The 19,831-nt window shown below is 43.0% G+C and overlaps 1 protein-coding gene across 1 annotated transcript; it reads left to right on the top strand.

Moving 5' to 3' along the window:
- Positions 1-246: 246 nt before the first annotated feature.
- tnfaip3 (tumor necrosis factor, alpha-induced protein 3) lies at positions 247-14,940 on the top strand. Its single transcript, XM_038737134.1, is given in 11 exon segments — positions 247-515; positions 2,132-2,542; positions 6,726-6,916; positions 7,260-7,401; positions 7,888-8,058; positions 8,170-8,350; positions 8,624-9,392; positions 9,394-9,616; positions 9,845-10,035; positions 10,037-10,051; positions 10,262-14,940. Coding segments are annotated over 10 exon segments (2,466 nt in total). The 5' UTR covers positions 247-515; positions 2,132-2,235; the 3' UTR covers positions 10,538-14,940.
- The last annotated feature ends 4,891 nt before the right edge of the window (positions 14,941-19,831 follow it).

The raw sequence follows: 19,831 nt of genomic DNA, 5'->3' as shown, positions 1-19,831 counted from the left end.
ATTTCTAAGGCTGTCTCGTGAAATAGAGTATGACGCGACCTGTCTGTCTCCCTCAGTGCTGCTCTTTGTGCATAGTAGGTGGGATATGCTTTTCAGTATTGAGTCAGACAGAAAGAGACCCCCCTGGCGGCAGTGAACTGCAACTATCCAGGTTGTGTGTGTGTGTGTGTGTGTGTGTGTGTGTGTGTGTGTGTGTGAGTGAGTGAGTGAGTGAGTGAGAGAGAGAGAGAGAGAGAGAGAGAGAGAGAGAGAGAGAGGAAAATGGGTGGACGGAAAGTCCCCGTGTGGAAATCCCCTTGACTTGGGCTTTTTCCTTTTTTATAAAAACTATCCTTTGCGGACGTGTGTACTCTTGCTTCGCAAGCTGCGAGCGCTCCAAAATAGACCTGATACTGAAGGAAAGAGAAGGTTGAATGGCGCCGAGGACCGCTGCGGTGAGGCTGAGTGAAGTGGCTGAGAGAGGACTAGCCTGAGCATCCGGGAGGGCTTTGTTATTACCCCGACATATTACACAGGTAAGACACCCGTCCCCCCTCCCTTTGCCTCCCCATGTGAACAACGTTTCTTACCAAGTAGGGTGAGACTTGGTGGGGTACATCACGTGTGGGCCTTGAGTAATGTATGGTCGTGTTTCTGGGGACATGGAGGAAGCTTGAAGCCTGCTCACGACAGTGGCTTTGACAGCCATTGTTTACAAAGACGTCACCCTCAAGCGGATAACAGGGTATTTAAAACAGCCAAATGTAGCATGGCGCCGCTACACCGTATCAGTACTCGAGCTGTGAGACGCGATTGAAGGCTACATTGTTTAAGAGGTAGTTGTCATTGGAATTACGTAAGCCTTTAACGTCAGCAAAGTCTCCTGTTATTGTGTTTCTGTGTAGCCAGCCAGCCTAAACCGCAGCGTCCACCGCTGTCTGTCTGCCAACGGTGCGAGCACACCAAACAGCGATTGATCGTTTGTGCAACATGCTCACTGACATCCAGGTGTCTGTTGTCTACTCCTTCATGTGACTAGCCCTTTAGCATGGCCTAGTCTGTTGTTGCACCTGCTGCTGTTTGGATAGCAGAGGCACAGGGCCCACTGTAAGCCAAGTATTCAGGTGGTTTAAGTGTGAACGTAAACAGTGTCCACTGACTGGCAGCTTCTGAGCGGTTGATATGAGGATGTTGTTGAAAGTTAAAAAGTCAGCAAAACTGCAGGCCTACTTGCTGACCATCACTTTCTACTTCCCGTGAACTGCTGACACTCTCTCCATTTTAGCGAAATATTCCTTTAAAACCTTAAGAGTTGCACACTTAAGCAAGCACTGTACTCTTCTACAATACTTCTACTGTCAGGTTGTGTATTGAAGCTTTTTTACCAGCCATAACAAAGCAGCAAGTATCAAAACTGTCCAGTAGTGAAAAGTTATCATCAAATATTTGGCTGTATTCTTAGTTTTGTTTATTTATCCGTCAACATTTCCTAACATAAATAAGCAAACTTTATAACTTTAAGTTGTATTTTATTCAGGCAAAAACTCTTGTACAGCTGCTTGTGTTCAGACAACATTAAACAGCAACATATTAAGAGGTTTACATACTTTGTTAGATGGGCGAAAAAGCAAAATGTTTATCTTTCTGAAACTCTGATATTGAGAACTGTGTCATTTTGGTTTTGGTACTGACACTCTATGTTTTTAAGACTTAATGCAGGCCTTGGGGCAATCAGTGTGACCTTCCTAGCAGCCTGGGAAGCCCTGGGTGGCCGTCAGTTCAAGTCTGGAAAGCACCAGTTTATTGTTGGAAAGGCTTTGAGCTCAGTGGGACACTGGGGCGCCCTGTTTTGGGAAACTTAAAAACCATCAAGACGAAAAGGAGAATTAAAAGAACAAACAAGAATACAAAGGGTTCTCTGTGTACTTTATTCTATTTGGCCCACCAGAATCTCCAGTGAAAAAACACCAAACAGCTTTCATTCTGCGCTGATCTTATGTGTTGGGTGGTTTCCCAAACAAACTGTAAATTAAGTTGTGTCTTGGGTCTCAATTAATAAGGAAGGGGAATCTCCACTGAAATTTTCCCACAAGTCTACACTATTATTTTCTACTGTGAAATAACAAATCCACTCTCCTTTCTCTCTATCCAGTTTCCACGTTGTTCAGTCAGCGTCGGTTGGTGCCTCCTCCTCCTCCTTTCCTTCTCCTCGTTCCTCCTCTCCCCTCCTTCCATCCACCTGGCCACACATCCGCCATGTCGCAGGGTCAGAACTTCCTCCCAAAATTCCTGTTTGTCTCCAACCTGCTGAAAGCGGTGAAGATCCGCCAGCGAGTGCCCAACGACGTGGTGAAGCCGGCTGCCAGCGGCGGCCTGCTGCACCACCTGCGGGGTATGCACCGTTACACGCTGGAGATGATCGCCATGAACCACTTTCCGCAGGCCTTCAGGGAGGTGGTGCAGGCTGCCATCCTGGACCGAGCCATGCAGGCCTCATTGGAGCAGGAGAAGAAGCTCAACTGGTGTCGGGAGGTGAAGAAGATGGTGCCCTTACGTACAAATGGTGAGAAAGGTTTTGCTAATGTTTAGGCTTTGTTCTGGAGTCTCCACTAAAACATTTTTAAAAATCATTTTTTTACTTAAAGTGCCAGGAAATTGGTAGCATTTTGGTGAGGTTTGGAGATGTTTAATCAGAAGTTTTGATTTGTGGTTTAGCAGTTTTGTGCTTCTGGATTATTTTATTAATACATGTTGTTTGAGCAAGAAGTTCTGGTGGCATTTTATATCATGTTCAACAACAGGAACAACACATTGGTCACAGGTGACGTTTAACTTTTGTTCCTTGATTTCAGGAACTGTAACGATCTTCAGCGTTCAGGGCGGAGGATGTGTTTTGCTTTTGTTTCATTTTCTGTGATAGTGGAGGTTCGCATTTATGAGTCAGGGTTATTTGATATGTAAATTCGGAGATGTCATTACTCACAAGCAAGGTTACTGTAAATGACAACAATGGAGGGACACGGTTCCGCTTTCACATACGCTCATTTAGCAGCCCCCTTGACTTTACTGTGCCGAGTTGAAGGTATGAGTTCAGTCAGCCCATTGCTAAGTCATGTTTTCTGTTACGGGGATGTTGTAACACGGGAACATCCCAGAGTAGGCAAACATTCAGACATGGGCCTGATTACTTTTGATCATAGCTCTGTACTGGGAAATTCTCTGGCGTCACATGTAGGACTGTTATTTACTGTCTATGATGTTTCAGACCCGACTATTTCCACAGTTTTTCATTTAGGGGTATGTCCCCTCTGTTTCTGTGTAGGTGTGTGTGTGTAAGGAGTGTGAATGTCAGTGGATCTTAAAACATCTCAATTATTTTAATAAGGCAGGTGGGGAACTTCAGGTAATTTTACCTGAAGTTCCCCACCTGCCTGACTGACATAGCTATGTCATTGTCTTGTGACTGTCACAGCTCACCGGGCCTTGTTAAATTAAATGTGACCAAATCCAACTTTGTCTCACCAGGCTTTTAAAAAATCTATATTGCAATAACTTAAACACATCTGGCATGTAAATCAGACTCAGGTCTATTTTTAGAGGAGGGGGGAAAAAAATCATTGTTTGAAGGGAAATATCAGCCATAGCACTCAACAGAACAACAGAAGAAGGAAGCGGAAATCAAGCTGTGTTACAAGTTTGTCTTAAATATGTGAGTTTCCAGAGGAAATGGTGTCTTTTTTTCTCCATAGGATGCGATTCGCATGTAACATTGAGAAATTCCTGTATCAGTCTGATTTCAAAACTTACTTTGAACAGTTATTGGACAGATGAGGAACTTGCTGGATGTTTTGTGTGTTGTTCATGCTTGGTTTTCCATAAATAGTGAAACTCGTTGTGTGAGGGCCCCTGGCGATTCTGAAGTTAGTAATGACTAAAGGAGTTACTGTAACCCTCATCAACACATGGTTCCTCTTCAGAAAGACCCCTGAGTTGATGTCAGACTCTTCTGACTTCTGCTGCCAGTAACCTGGATGGGATTTCCTGGCATGTGAAGATGATGTCATAAAGATGAGACAGAATTTAGAGCCAGAGCATCTAACTCTGAAGGACCCAGACGTGACTTTGAACAGAGGACAGACAACACACACACACACACACACTCACAGAGGACTGACTGACTGCTGCTGAGTCACTGGAGCTCAGCAGACACAGACACAGACGGAGACAGAACGTGAGAGATCAGAAGTCCGTCAATGAAGGTCCAGTCAGAGCAGGTCATATTAATCAAGCTTTTCAGAGTCATAACACGATCCGTCTCCACATCGTCTGGGACCAAAAAGTGCCCATTAGTCCAAAATACATTTCTTAGGTCATCATCTGTGTGAATTTACAACAGATTAAAAACCTCTAAACTAATTTTAGTCTTCCCAAAACCCAGCTTCTTTCCCAGGCTGGCAGAAATACTGACCATCATAAAAGCAAAACGGCATCATAAAGCGTTCATTCCCTGACTATTAAGATAACTGCCTTCCCGTTTCGTGCAACTTTTCCATCCAGTGAAAAAAATGCGTTCAGTGCGTCTTCTGTCTTGAGTGTCTAGGATGCATCCGTGGGTTTTTCCCAAACAGCATCCCATGTCTGTCATGTGTCCCCAACAGGCAGGATTTGTTCAGCTACAATACACAGACTCTACATACTGTAGTAGCAGGCACACAAACACAGTGTTCTTGCCTTATAAGTACAGATTTCTGGTTCCTCTTGTGTGGTATGTGGTATCCACATTATTTGATTAAAAACATACTGCGGTGTAATATCTCCAGTTCTTGTCAAAGCAGAAGCAAAAAATAGTCTTGGCCAGGACTTGTTTTGTTGGACTAGTCTCACTAGACAGCTTTGCACACAAAGAGTGGGATAGCAGATGATGTGTGACACAAACCCAGAGCCTCATTGGAAAGCACAACATTGCAAACTTGTGGGAAGTGTCACCTGGATGGCAACTAGATGAGGATTAAGCCTGGTCCTACACTGGTGTGTTTTCAGGAAGTGTCCCAGCTTGCTACAGAGGAAGCATCTATATTTAGACAGATGGGACCAGCAGACCGTCTTTCATCTTTAGTCATCAGGCATCTCAATTCAGGGTCAAACGTCTGTGTGTTTTTTGGGCATTGTGCACTTGTGATTATACATTTGTTTTTGGGCGTGTGTGCCTATTCCTGTGTATGTGTCTTTTTTGAGGATGGTGCTGTTGACGAGGACTTTTCTCACTAGAGAGCTGTGCATTTTATGTTTTTGTTGAGAGTGATGCAAGAGCGCCGTAATGCAACAAAAGCTAGCTAGTCTAAAATAGGAGTGGATATTTTTATTTTTTTTCTCAAAGTATAGTGGGCTCTTCCTTGTGATTAGTGAAAACTAATGTCTCACATTACAGTCATCTCACACCACAGATTATGTTATTTTGGGAAATTTGATCACAGTTTGGCCTGTGGCATTTGACACTTAAACACTGGCTGAACTCATTTTAGATTTTTTTGTATTGTGGGCTAACCTTTTCTTAGCTGTAATTTAAATAACCTTTCCTGTCTTGAAATGTGAATTATTCTTAGATTAGAATTATCTTAGTCTGATTTGTTGATTTGTTTTGATGCAGCAGTACTACACAAAGAATGCTGTGTACGCTCCAGGTGTGTGTGTACTCTTGCCAGGTAAACATTACTGAGCAAACAAGGACAGATCATAAAGTTTGACAGAATATACACATTACAGTGCATTTGTGAGTGTGCATGTTATCTCAGCGCTTATTAATCACAGCCTTCATCGGGTGTTGATTGCAGTAGTAAGATAACATTCAGTCTTGTCCAAGCCACACCCCTGTGGAAAGTCCAGGACCAGCTGAGTAGCATTGATGATTTGGGATCACAGGAGGGGAACATGTACAAAAGCAGAAGTTAACAGGGAAATTCCTGTGTTTAGTGTGGCAACAGGGTTTTTCATTGCTACGCACATTGACAAACATGGGCTCTCCTGTTTCACAATGAGAAAAAGACCCAGCGCTGCCATAGGAGACTAAATAAAAGTCCAAGGTTTTTAGTTGCACAAATGCCTTTTGAGAAACCAACTCTTTATTTCTCTGGACAGTTAGTAGAATATAGAGGAAGCAGTTTTCTTTGACATGAAACGAGACAACCAATTTTTGTAGATTAAGATAGTAAAGGAGTGGCATTTAAGTTTTCAAAAATGGATTTTAGATAAATTAAGGGCAATGTTTCTCAGGTCAGCTGGGTAAAAGTAGATCTTTGTCTATAGTATGTGTGTACTTTAAGACATGTGAGGGTCATATAATAGTGTAGACACCAGATAGTGCGACAACCGGCCCGACAGCCTGGAAATCCCCAGACTTTTGGTACGTGTGTGTGTGTGTGTGTGTGTGTGTGTGTGTGTGTGTGTGTGTGTGTGTGTGTGTGTGTGTGTGTGTGTGTGTGTGTGTGTGTGTGTGTGTGTGTGTGTGTGTGTGTGTGTGTGTGTGTGTGTGTGTGTGTGTGTGTGTGTGTGTGTGTGTGTGTGTGTGTGTGTGTGTGTGTGCACGCGCACATACTGCAAGTGTCTGTTGTGTATACTGTGTGCATGCTGCATTTGCATGTGCGTGTGCCCCTGCACAATTTTAGAAGTGCGCGTCCCTTATAAAACAATCAACTACGAGCATGCTAACATTGAATGTGTTTGCTTGCCTCTTCTGTGTGTGTCTATAGGAGATGGGAACTGTTTGCTCCACGCAGCCTCTCAGTACATGCTGGGTGTTCAAGACACAGATCTAGTGCTTCGAAAAGCCCTCCATGGTGTTTTGAAAGAGACGGACACTGGCGTCTTTAGAGCTCGCTTCCAGGCAGAACTGGTCCAGTCCCAGGAGTTCACCCAGACTGGACTCCGGTACACCACCATGGTATGAAGATTAGACTTGGTCCATGTCAAAAGCTTTTTCCATTACTTTGCATTAAAATATTTGCTTGATGGCAGAAGTATGAGCAAAAAATTATATAAAAACATATATGCTAGCGAGACAGTAAAATTGGTCTGTGGTTATGTCTTTTGTATCCATGTATGCAAACTGCAAATAAGTAAAGGAAATATATTTGTTTATATGCAATAATTCAAGCTGTAGTATAAGCATACATCCTTCTGCTTATTTTTCTTCCTAAAAATGACTTTACACAAATTGAATCCATTACACAAGTGTCCACAAGTTCATATCCTAACGTTTTGTGTGTGTTGTTGTGCTGTCCTAGAATTGGGAGGAGGAGTGGGAAAAGATTGTGAAGATGGCGTCTCCTGTCTCCAGTAGCAACGGCCTCCAGTTTGACTCTCTGGAGGACATTCACATCTTCGTCCTCTCTAACATTCTCCGCAGACCCATCATCGTCATCGCAGGTACCTGCTTTTTATCATCTCAAAGTATGTTTATGGCTCCTTATTAGTCATCAAAGACTCAGTGGTCTTGTTTCAACATGTCTTTCAGTAGAAGAAGGTGGAGGTCTTGTTTTGAAGTCTTTATGTGTGTTTGATTTTGGTTAGCGGATGTAGAGTGGATCTTGTATGGAAGGTAAACATACAGAAACTTGTTTTAAACTATATCGGAGTTTCCAAGGATGTAAAGGGATGAACAGACATGTTCTTTGTTGTTCTTGCCATGTACTTGTGATTTAATCAAATGTTTCTGTATTGACACTCTGCATAGATAATAAGCCTTGCTAACATGTTTCATCAAATTATCCAAATTTGTTACCTCCTTGAAAGTTGAAAGTTTGATTTCATTCAGGAACATGCTAACAATAAATCCTATACAATGTGTACTAAAAACATATTTAAATTGTTGGACAATTATTTTTCTCTTCAATCACTGTTCTTTTTTAACAGACCAGGTGGTCAGGAGTATGAAATCTGGCTCCTCCATCTCTCCTCTGAATGTGGGTGGGATTTATCTGCCGCTACACTGGCCTCCCACGGAGTGCTACAAATACCCAATAGTGCTCGGCTATGACTCCCAGCACTTTGCACCCCTCATCACCATCAAAGACAGTGGTCCAGGTAGGAAACGCTAAGAGACAGTTATGTAGCTGGCATGACATCGGGAGTAAGCCTATTATGAAGTTGCTTATGTTTTGCTTTGTGTGTAACGTCTTGGTCTGAATTTCCCAGAGATCCGAGCAGTACCGCTAATCAACCCAGGACGGGGGGGCTTTGAGGAGCTGAAGGTTCACTTCCTGATGGAGAAAGAACAGCAGCAGAAAGAGAGGCTTCTCAAAGACTACATGCTATTGATAGACATCCCCGTCATAGGCTTGGGCTACGATGCCACACGGATCATCAATGCTGCACGGTACCTACAGATCATAATTTCTGTCCCCTAAATGGACAAAATGGAAAAGAAAAAGTAAAAGATTAATATCTCAGTTGTAGGTCCTGGCCACAATTTTAAATGCAGTTTTGCAAGTTTGCAACTCAGGAAGGAAGAAGTTTATTTTTAGGTTGGTGATCACAAATATTGTAATGCAACATGTTTACACTTTCGGAAACCTATATTAACTTTAAATTTAACGTAAGTATAACACCACAGAAAGTGCAGTAAAGCATTGTATGTCTTTGTTCTAAGGCTGGATGAGGGGAACCTCCCTGAAGACATGAACCTGATGGAGGACTACCTGCAGCTTGTCAACCATGAGTACCAGCGATGGCAGGAGGACAAGGAGCAGGCATGGGCCGCCCAGCCGCAACGCCCACCGCCCTTCTCCGTCTCCCAGCTCTCCCTCATTGAGATCCGTTGTGCCACACCACGATGCACCTTCTATGTCTCTGTTGACACACAGCCTCATTGCCATGAGTGCTTTGAGAAGCGACAAGCCACTACTGGTGGAGGAGCGAGGATAGAAGGGGTGGTGCAGACCAAGGGAGGAGGGGTACAGGGTGGGGTAGGAGTGGTAGGGGGATCAGAGACTGAGGTGAGCTCCAGAGGAGCCCGAAGTAGCAGCCCCCCATCCTCTTCGTCTGGGAGAGGGGTGTCCAGCCCCCGCTCAGCCCCACCTACCGCTCCCAGCCTCAGCCTGTACAGTGAAACTCATGCCATGAAGTGCAAGACACCTGGCTGCCTCTTTACCCTTAGCGTGGAACATGATGGACTTTGTGAGCGCTGCTTCAACTCCAGGCAGAACCATGGACCCCCTGGTGCTGGAACAGCTGCTACAGGACTGCCAGGCCCCAATGGGGGGTCTACAGTTCCCCACCCGGCCCAGGGCTCCGGCTGGACCCAGTGGGGGGGTTGTGAGGCAGAGACAGAGCGCTGCAGCATGTGCAGACAGGAGGCGTTCAGGATATTCAATGGCCTGTGCCCACCCTGCATGCAGAGACAGCAGGCTCCAGAGAGGGGGAGAGCCACAGCAGAACAACCCCAGGACTGAGGCTTCTTCATCAGCTTGGAGCCAGCCCAGGGAGGCTGAGCGGCCATGCCTCACCCTAACCCCAGGGCACACTTCAGCCTGGCAAGCCCCTCTGGCCCGCCCTTGTAAACGATCTGGCTGCCAGTTCTTTGGGACGCCAGAGAAGTTGGGTTTCTGCACTATTTGCTACGTAGACTATCAGACCAACCACCGTAAGTCCTTAAACTAAACTGGAAAACTTCAATCATGTTACAGAGTTCAGACATAAAAAATGTTTTACCAAGGCCGTAAAGTTATTTTAAGCATAAGTCTGTTAATAAGTTTGTTTTGCATTGTAGGAATTATTTTCTGTAATGTTCAATATGATTTGTATTTCTCCTTCAAATGTCAAATGCAAAATCATATAGGACATTGCTTATGTTGGAAAATGTCTGTTCCAGACCTGACCCCTCCCCCTGCCCCGGTCCAGAGCCGGCATGGTTTGGAGGCAGGCTTCCAGAACGCCTCACGGTGTCGTGGGCCTGGGTGTGGTGCGGTCGGCAAGGCAATGCTGGAGGGCTACTGCGACAAGTGCTACGTCAAAGAGCAAAGCACACGGCTCAACCAAGTGGCACATCGCACACCACACTCCCCCTCCTCTGGTCATGGTAGGTGTTTGTCATACATTCTTAACTCCTCCTTCCTTGCTGTCCCCTGTGTCATCTGTTGTTTTTGTCTTATCCGTCCTTTGTTTGTCTTTGGTGTTCTGTGATTCTTGCTGCCGGTTTTCTCAACTATGGTCCCCAGTTGCCTTTCATTTGCCAATTGACCTTTCTCCTCTTTCTCCTTGCTCCCCCTCTCTTTCTCTGTACAAAAAGCGTGACCGAGCAGCCAAACCCAGATCTTCACAGCAATCCCAGACCCAGACTCAGTGCCGGCGAAGTGGCTGCAGTAATGTGTCCCCAGGTTGCACAGACCTCTGCCCAGAGTGTCATACACGTGGCCAGGGTAGAGAGGCGGGCAGACGGGCGCAGGCGCCCAAAGAAAAGTCCAAGCAGCGGTGCCGGACGCAGGGCTGCGACCACTACGCCAACCAAGAGAAACAGGGCTACTGCAATGAGTGCGACCACTTCAAACAGATTTACCGCGGCTGACCACATACATACCCACGCATGCAACGATGATGATGACGACACATCGCTAGCACGCTAGAGCCGCTGCCCTGCTGTGGGCACCTCATGCCAGTCAATGCACCTCTGATACTAACTAACCAACTAACTAACTAACTAGCTAGTGACTAACTAGTAACCTTATGGCCTGAAAATCAACCCCCCCTATGTAGAATGTGAAGAGAGAGTGTGTGTACGTGGGGGGCTGGGGGGGTGAGTGAGTGAGCGAGTGCGTGCGTGTGTGTGTGTGTATGTGTGTGTGTGTGTGTGTGTGTTCGCAGTAGACATGGCCTCCAGAATACCTCTTTGTGCAATTATTATTATCATCTGATGTGCCGTGTGCACTTACACAGTGAGAGGTTTGGCTACATGTCAGAGCAACTGACTTAACTCTTGTGTACAATATGTATTTAGAGGTACGCAGTGAATCGTGCCGGACAAAATGATTGTATGTTGACATAACAAGAAGCATCTGACATTGCTTTCTAGACCACAGCCAAGGATTTATACCCCCCCCCCCCCCCCCCCCCCCCCCCCCAGTCTGTCTGTCTGTCTGTCTGTCTTAACCCATCTGTGTATCTGTCTGCCTGTCTGTCTAGCATTTGCTCTGTAGAGTGAGGAATGCAGTAGTTGGGGAAGCCCAGCAACCAGTGTGTGAAAGTAGTAAGCAGAAGTGAGCTAAACTGGGCCAAAGCAAAGCCAGTGAAGTGCTTGAAATGGAATGAAATGGCATCCAAAATCATTTAGCTTAGTTCTCCAAAAACACATGTATGTTCTCCCAGAATAGACAAACATTTTACCAAGAAAGGCTCTTGCAATCAATACTGTAAAATGATCAAGAACCAACTTTCTTCCATTAGTCAGTCAAAAGCAGTGTTATATTTTGAGGCAAATTATTCTTCATATTGTTAGATCCTCTGTTATATAAAGTTAACATTGTGAATTACCAGATATGGAAAGTAAGAGCAGTACAGGTGTCTGAACAGTGCAAGACAGACAGGGCAGGCCCCTGCTAGTTTTGGTGCTACATGTACAGAAATACAAGCCTCTCCATTGTAGCCAACAAGCTGGCGGTGTCAGCGGACAGAAGGCAGAGAACACAGTGGAGACAGGACTCATTCTCTTTCTATTCCTCCTGTCCTTCCTCTTATTTCCCCTCTTCTCCTCCAAAACAAATCTGTTGCCTTGGACGTTGTTTTCCTGTTTACTGACCACTTAAGCACCTAGAAACGCATTGACACATACCTACACTTGCGCACACAAATGTAATAGCTCCAGTTCTGTCAGAAGGGGATTGCCAACTGTAGAGAGAACTGGGAACATAATGATGGATGAAGTCTGGATGATTATCCACCTTATCACCACATACACACATATGCACGCACATGCAAACACACCTCTGTGAGATTGTACGCGCCCCACCCCAGCCTGAGGTGATGTGTAGGTAAATAAACCCGCAGAGAAATGCATTCCTCTCTGCTCCACCCCACTGGACGTGCCAAGGCGACAATTTCAAAACTCCAGAGAGCAATCCCATTGCCTGCTGGCTAATCTTGTGTATCTGAATGTGTTTTGTGCTGCTGATACAACAGCACAGTATTGGGGCTCATCCTCGATAAGTTTTGCCTTTAAGTGATTGAAATTTTATGGACCAGAGGAGCCTGATCAGTGATCCTGGATCAGTGCTCCCACCTATAAAATGCTTTTGTGAATATGGATCTTGGTCCATATTGTTGGACCTTCCAACCCGATGCCTCATCTCCAACACACACACACACACACGCCCGCGAGCGCAACGCACGCATGTGTGCGTCTGGATTACGCAAAACTGACATTCCTTTTTTTTGTTTGTTTTTATTTTGTTTTTGGATTTTTTTAATGTATTTTAATATATTTGGTTTTGTTTCTGCCAAAAAAAAAATACATGTGCCATCAATCGCCAAACAATTGTTGTTACCTCCTTAAAAATGGCCAGCCTGGACCATTCTAAACTAACTAGAGTGCTGCAGATAGACATCTCCAACTTTGTGTACCACAGACTAGAGCTTGTCAAGCTCTCTGACGTTGAAAATCCCCAAATCTTTTCATGAGTATTTATCTACAGACATAACCTCAAATGTAAAACATTTATCAAACAAACTCAAATGTGTTATCAACTGGAACAGTGATTACCCCTCATACTTGTGCTCAAGAACCCTTTTATTGTAGGAGGATGTCCATCTGTGGCTCTAGTTAGAAAAGCATAGACAAAACAGGCTCTCGGTCTGCCTTTTCATTCAACTGTATCTAAAGCTGTCGGGCCAGCCCACGTGTTGATGGCCTGTACGTAGATCTCTGTGTGCTTTAATCACCTCTAGACAAACCTTAATCAAATAAAGGCCAATTAGTGGTCAGCTCGTCAGGGCCCCATAAAATGATTTTGGGGCGTTGACTGAGTTTGACTGGGAGGAGATCACAGAAGTTGCACATGACTTGTCTAAGCTGCTGAGGCATTTAGGAATGGTACTCCGACTCGCTTAGGGACATTCCAACAGTAGGAAGAGCATCCACTTAAGAGCAGAAGGTGTAACAAAACATGCAAACTGTGTGGAAGTTTCTTTGTGTGACCTTTCGACAATAGGGTATTGTATGAAAAAAAAGCCTGGTTTTATTTGTTAAGTATTTATTCATATCAAGATATCTGTATTGTGTGATTCAATAATTATTTATATGTTGTCCTGAAATGAATTATTTTTATTAAGAAATCTGAACTTTACTGTTGTTCTTGTGTGTTCGTGTGTGTGTGTGTGTGTGTGTGTGTGCGTGCGCGCTCACTATCACAGAATATGGTTGTACAACACAACCATTTGGGCGAACCCTACATGCACATACAGTGTGCTTGTGTGTTCTTTTTGAGATTTAAACATGGCACTCTTATTACTGCATCTCTCTACTACGCTGTGCGTTGCCTGTCTCTGCTGAAAAGCAGTTGCTCACTACTGGCACCAAATCCATCTCCAGTGTAGGAAGTACAGTGGGTGCTGCAAAAGTCATCAGATAACTGATCACTGAGGCCTGGTTTAGATGTGGCAGTGTGCACTATTTTCCTGTGTTTAACTGGGTTAGCTCTTTTTCTTCTCTCCGCCCCCATTGTTTTTTCTTTTCTCATTGTTACACATTTCCATACAAAAATTTTCAAATGAAGTTTTTCTTAGGTGCTTTTTTAAAAATCACTATTCAGTTCTTTCCAGGCTTATGTTAGGGCGTCAATAAAAAAAAAAAGGGAACCCCCGCCGTCACATCAAAAAGCACAGTTCACCCGGGAGGAGTGGATGAGGCAGTGGGAGGGGGGAGTTTGGAGTGAGGGGAGAGGGGAGAGTGGTAGTGACAGGTGGGGAATTGGCTATAATTACATATGGCAGGCCAGAGGTGACATTTAACAAGTATGGGGTGGCAGTGTTGTGCGTGGGCTCTCATCATCCTACAGCCTCTACCACAGTCAGATGGGTAGGCTGATGTGGTTTCCTGGAAATACCCCTGTATGCAAACACTCCTTTTGTATAACTGTTCCTTTGCAGATGAGCATTGTTTCACTTGTGTGAGTGCCTCACTAATGTGGTGCAGTTAACCTTCCCATGCAGTCTATAAAAATAATTATGTGAAGCAAACATGTTACTTGTAACATGTAACTGAAATGTAATGGATGCTCACCTTAAACTGCCTATTTTCATTACCAAAGATCCGTAGTTAAATGATGCTGGCAGAGTTATCTAGTACAACATGCAGTCACAAGAAATCTGTGTCTATGAAATGATGCATTCCTATAGTCCTGGGAGATATAGTTGAAATGAGTATGAACATATTAATAATACTATTTTTCTGATATCAATAAATAGCAGAACATACAATATATAAAAGTCAAATTGATGTTCGATCAATGGATTAGATATGACAAAAATTCACAAGGAAAAATTCCATTTCCTTGCAATCAGTCTTTTGGACTGAAGAATCAACATTTGTCATATAAAAACAAAATTTATTGTTCTTGTGACATAAATTTTTCCTCTAAAGTTATTCTTTATACTGCAAGGGTTGCTGGAGTTTTGACCTCCACACTTGTTGGAAGTATGTGAAGTCATGCCAGAAATCCCACTCTGCATATCAGTAATTGGGACAACAGAACTTTTGTAAAATGATCACATGATGCGATTATGCCCAATATCAGTAAATGATAATACTGAATTGATGCCCAGCCTTATTACTTAACAATTTGTATTAGCATTTGACATTAACTAACCATTAAACCAGGTGGATATTCATATTCTTCACATGGCTATAAATGCTAAAGTAGGGACATATTCTTCACATGGCTATAAATGCTAAAGTAGGGACACCAAAATGTAAAAAAAGAGCCTCAACATTAGATAATAACATTGGACCTGGCTTTGTTGATATTGGGGTGCAAATTCCTAAAACTACTATAATCAAAAATGTTACGTTAACAGTTGATCACATCACTATGTGTAACGTGAAAGGTGTCCGTCATAGTGCAAATTGAACACAGAATTATCACTTAACTCTGTTATTTCCCCTTCAGCTGTACATAGTGTTTTACTGTGTCTGAGTGCATTGTTTTGGTTTTACGGCCTTTATTTTACACTCTCAACGCTCTCATCAGCGTTGTTTCCAGATGTTTTCAGCAGAAAAGCTCTAGAGACCACTGCAGTGTATACTACATTCACAGTACAAAGAGACTTGAATATAGTGGCAGCATTTAGCAGCCAAAGAGCCAGCTTTTTCCCTCAGGAGTTATTCAGAGCAGAGTTAGAACAGCTAATAAGGGAGTTCTGCTGGGTGTTTAAATAAGCAACTGTTGGCTAACAAGTTCGCTATTATCAGCTTTATAAGCTGATAATATTTGTGTTTACAGCTTGTTTCCACCGCCCCCAAGTGGCAGTTAATGCAGGCTACAGTTAATAAAATGACCAAAACAGCCTATTAACATGCAGTGAATGTGGAGCTTATGGGGCACCCGGGGGTCTGTAACAGTTCAGGATTCAATGTTTTCACAAAGCTTTTCAGGGCAAAAAGACCACAATACACTCACATTTACACAACCATTGAATCAGGTGATTTTTAATCCATGTGGCCCAAATTCTGTGTTTGAGATGTCACGATTAACTGTGAAAGACAATGTCAACTCTGGATTACAAAACAGCATCCCTTTATGAATGAACCCACCAAAGTCTGACTCACTGCCTCCTCTGCTGAAAATTTAAATGTCGCAAAATTCAAAAGTACAGTTGATGCTCATTCGACAGGAAGTAGGTGTTATTGTGCAATAGGAAGAAGGTGTATCCATAGTTACCTTTATCTGACTCTTTTGTAAGCAACAGCAATTTTTTTTTATCTATGATACACCCTTCCAATGAACGGTATCTTACACTCTCACTAAAAATTTGAAACTTCCCCGAGTCTGTCTCATTTTTGCCTGGAACTTGATGCAACTTCCACGTTAAGGGTTACAGGGGGTCTGGTGATGAAATACATGCACACTCAGTGTTTGGTGAAGAGTCTCACTCTCACATCTTAGGTTATTAACATAATCAAACTATTTTAAGGTACTTGTACACAACTTAACCTCAGTGTGTTTTGATGTGGAAACGACCACATTCGCACCTCTTATTTAGTATTTATAAAAAAGTAATTTATAACACACTGTTATGTAGTTGTAACATAAGGGCATTTTAAACATTGCTAAATGTATTTGTCTAATTATTATAACTTCTATCCATAATTGGTGTTTGAACAGTAAATTACTGATATAGCTCTAATTATATTTAATGATATAATCACATGAAAAACATCCCTGCAGTGTTGTTGGATTTGTTTAAAACTGGTTTTAAATGGTTTATAAAGCCTTAACTCATAAGAACATGCTAAGCTTGAAGGTTAATTTGTGACCTAGGAAAATAGTGACTCAAGGTTCACTTACTAGATTTCTTCCAGGGCTTCAGCCACATGTCATAGCCTTCATCAGCAGATGGGAGTTTGATCAGTTCTCATAGAGTGTTAAATAAAATAAATAAATGAATAGTTTAAAAATAAATACAGTAAAAACAAATACTTCAAATTTCATATACAGCATAATTCAACTGTGTTACATTATATTACGAATCATTCATTATCTGCTTATATTATCATAGTTGACAAATACATTAATAAACTACAAAATTTGCACTTCCTGCGGAAGTTGCGTGTGAATGCTGAAGTTGGAACGAACTTGCAAAAAACTGCGGAAAAATGCTAAAGAGTTTCATTTAAATGCTCAAAGAAGCTGAAATGCTCAAACAATTGCAAAACACCGCAGAAAATGCAAAAAAGCTAAATTCAAGTGCACAAAGAAGCTGAAATGCACAAAAATACGGCAAAAGATTGCAGAAAATGCAGAAGCAATTAAATCAAATGCAAAATGAAGTATTAGGGTTGTAATTCACTGAAAAAGAGCTTGGAAGTGTAACAGAGCTAAAATACGTTGCTAAAATGATGAAATGTGTTATACTGTCATAAATGGAAATTGAAATGATTCAGTCAAAAGAAAAAAGAGAGAGACAGAAAGTTAAGGCGGAGAAAGACAGAAAGACAGACAGAAAGTTAAGGGGGAGAAAGGCAGACAGACAGACAGAAAGTTAAGGGGGGAAAAGGCAGACAGACAAGCAAATAGATAGACAGTCAGATAGATGGATAGACAGAAATGAAGTTGAGTGGGAGACAGACAGAGACAGGTAGAGATACAGGCAGTCAGACATTGACAGAAAGAGAGGCAAAGCGACCGACAGACAGACAAGTTGAGACAGAGAGACAGACATCAATTAAGTTGATGGGGAAAAGAGCAGCCATCCATACAGCTTCCAGCCACTTTAATATAGGCCTTTAATTGAACCAATCACAGACAGACAGACAGAAAGTTAAGGGGGAGAAAGGCAGGCAGACAGACAGACAGACAGTTAAGGGGTAGACAGACAGACAGATGGATGGACAGAAGACAGATCTGCTCCCGATCCTTCACACTTCAGGACCTTGGTGGTCTGGTGACTGGAGGTACAGCTGTCGTTGTACAGGGAGGAGAGCAGAGGGGAAAGAACACAGCCTTGAGGGGAACCAGTGCTGACAGTCCAGGAGTCAGACACATGTTTTCCCAGCTTCACTTGCCACTTGCCGTTGGACAGTAAATCTGCAATATGTAAAAGTTGAATACTGCCTATTATGTATGAAAACTGTTGAGCTTTTTAAGGTTCAATAAGGTCAAGAAGGCTCAAGAAGGCTCAAGAAGCTGGGTGTCACATCCTGCAATGAAAGGTCCTGTGTTTGGGCTTTTATTTTGAAACATTAGGTCAGATAGGACATAACATTACATTTATTCATTTAGCTGACGCTTTTATCCAAAGCGACTTACAAAGCGACTTACAATTGCTATACATGTCAGAGGTCACACGTCTCTGGAGCAACGAGGGGTTAAGTGTCTTGCTCAGGGACACAATGGTGGATGTCTCACAGTGGGAATTGAACCCAGGTCTCTCACACCAAAGGCAAGCATCTTATCTATGCTCCATCACCACCCCCGTAACACAAACAATAGGACATCTTGTCACCATCGAGGGATTTTATCTTGAAAAATCAGCCTCATCCTGAATTCCCTGTTAAGATGCTTTAACTGTCTGTGGTTTTAATTTGGAAGAATTTGGGTCCGGAGAACTATTGAGACTAACACACACAGAGGGACACAAACAGACACACACACACTGAGACAGAAAGATAGGTGGACTATAAGACTGTGACACCGTGAGTCACAGAGACCCAACTGTTTCCAATGAAGAGAACAGTGTGTGTGTTAGTTGACAGAAACACACACACACACACAGATGCGCACACACACACAAATTACAAAATAAAAGCCCTACTGGGTTAATCTTAGTCAGGTTGAAAAAGGCTTCTCAATAGTTCTCCGGACCCAAATTCTTCCAAATTAAAACCACAGACAGTTAAAGCATCTTAACAGGGAATTCAGGATGAGGCTGATTTTTCAAGATAAAATCCCTCGATGGTGACAAGATGTCCTATTGTTTGTGTTATATCCTATCTGACCTAATGTTTCAAAATAAAAGCCCAAACACAGGACCTTTCATTGCAGGATGTGACACCCAGCTTCTTGAGCCTTCTTGACCTTATTGAACCTTAAAAAGCTCAACAGTTTTCATACATAATAGGCAGTATTCAACTTTTACATATTGCAGATTTACTGTCCAACGGCAAGTGAAGCTGGGAAAACATGTGTCTGACTCCTGGACTGTCAGCACTGGTTCCCCTCAAGGCTGTGTTCTTTCCCCTCTGCTCTCCTCCCTGTACAACGACAGCTGTACCTCCAGTCACCAGACCACCAAGGTCCTGAAGTGTGAAGGATCAGGAGCAGATCTGTCTTCTGTCCATCCATCTGTCTGTCTGTCTACCCCTTAACTGTCTGTCTGTCTGCCTGCCTGCCTGCCTGCCTTTCTCCCCCTTAACTTTCTGTCTGTCTGTGATTGGTTCAATTAAAGGCCTATATTAAAGTGGCTGGAAGCTGTATGGATGGCTGCTCTTTTCCCCATCAACTTAATTGATGTCTGTCTCTCTGTCTCAACTTGTCTGTCTGTCGGTCGCTTTGCCTCTCTTTCTGTCAATGTCTGACTGCCTGTATCTCTACCTGTCTCTGTCTGTCTCCCACTCAACTTCATTTCTGTCTATCCATCTATCTGACTGTATCTATTTGCTTGTCTGCCTCTCTCCCCCTTTCTCTCTCTCTATCTTTTTTCTTTTGACTGACTCATTTCAATTTCCATTTATGACAGTATAACACATTTCATCATTTTAGCAACTTATTTTAGCTGTTACACTTCCAAGCTCTTTTTCAGTGAATTGCAACCCTAATACTTCATTTTGCATTTGATTTAATTGCTTCTGCATTTTCCGCAGTTTTTTGCAAGTTCGTTCCAGCTTCAGCATTCACACGCACCTTCCGCAGAAAGTGCAAATTTTCTAGTTATAAATGTCCTTATAAACTGCTTATAAATACTAAAGACAGGACAAAAAAATTATAAAAATAAAATTTCAACGCAAGTGAAGAAGGATCTAGGAGGACAACTGAGCAGCTTCAGGTGTCGCCTAAGTAGGATCTGAGGCACACCTCCTCCCCTCTACCATAGGACAAGCCACACAAATACAGAAAAGGACAACAGCATTCACACTCAGGAGAAACAAACAAAC

This window comes from Micropterus salmoides, unplaced genomic scaffold, assembly GCF_014851395.1.
Source record: "Micropterus salmoides isolate LMB-PRFRI ecotype aquatic unplaced genomic scaffold, ASM1485139v1 Ms_hic_scaffold_22, whole genome shotgun sequence".
NCBI classification, from domain to species: Eukaryota; Metazoa; Chordata; class Actinopteri; order Centrarchiformes; family Centrarchidae; genus Micropterus; species Micropterus salmoides.
The sequence above is the reverse complement of the archived record's forward strand: the minus strand, read 5'-3'. Positions and strand labels throughout refer to the sequence as shown.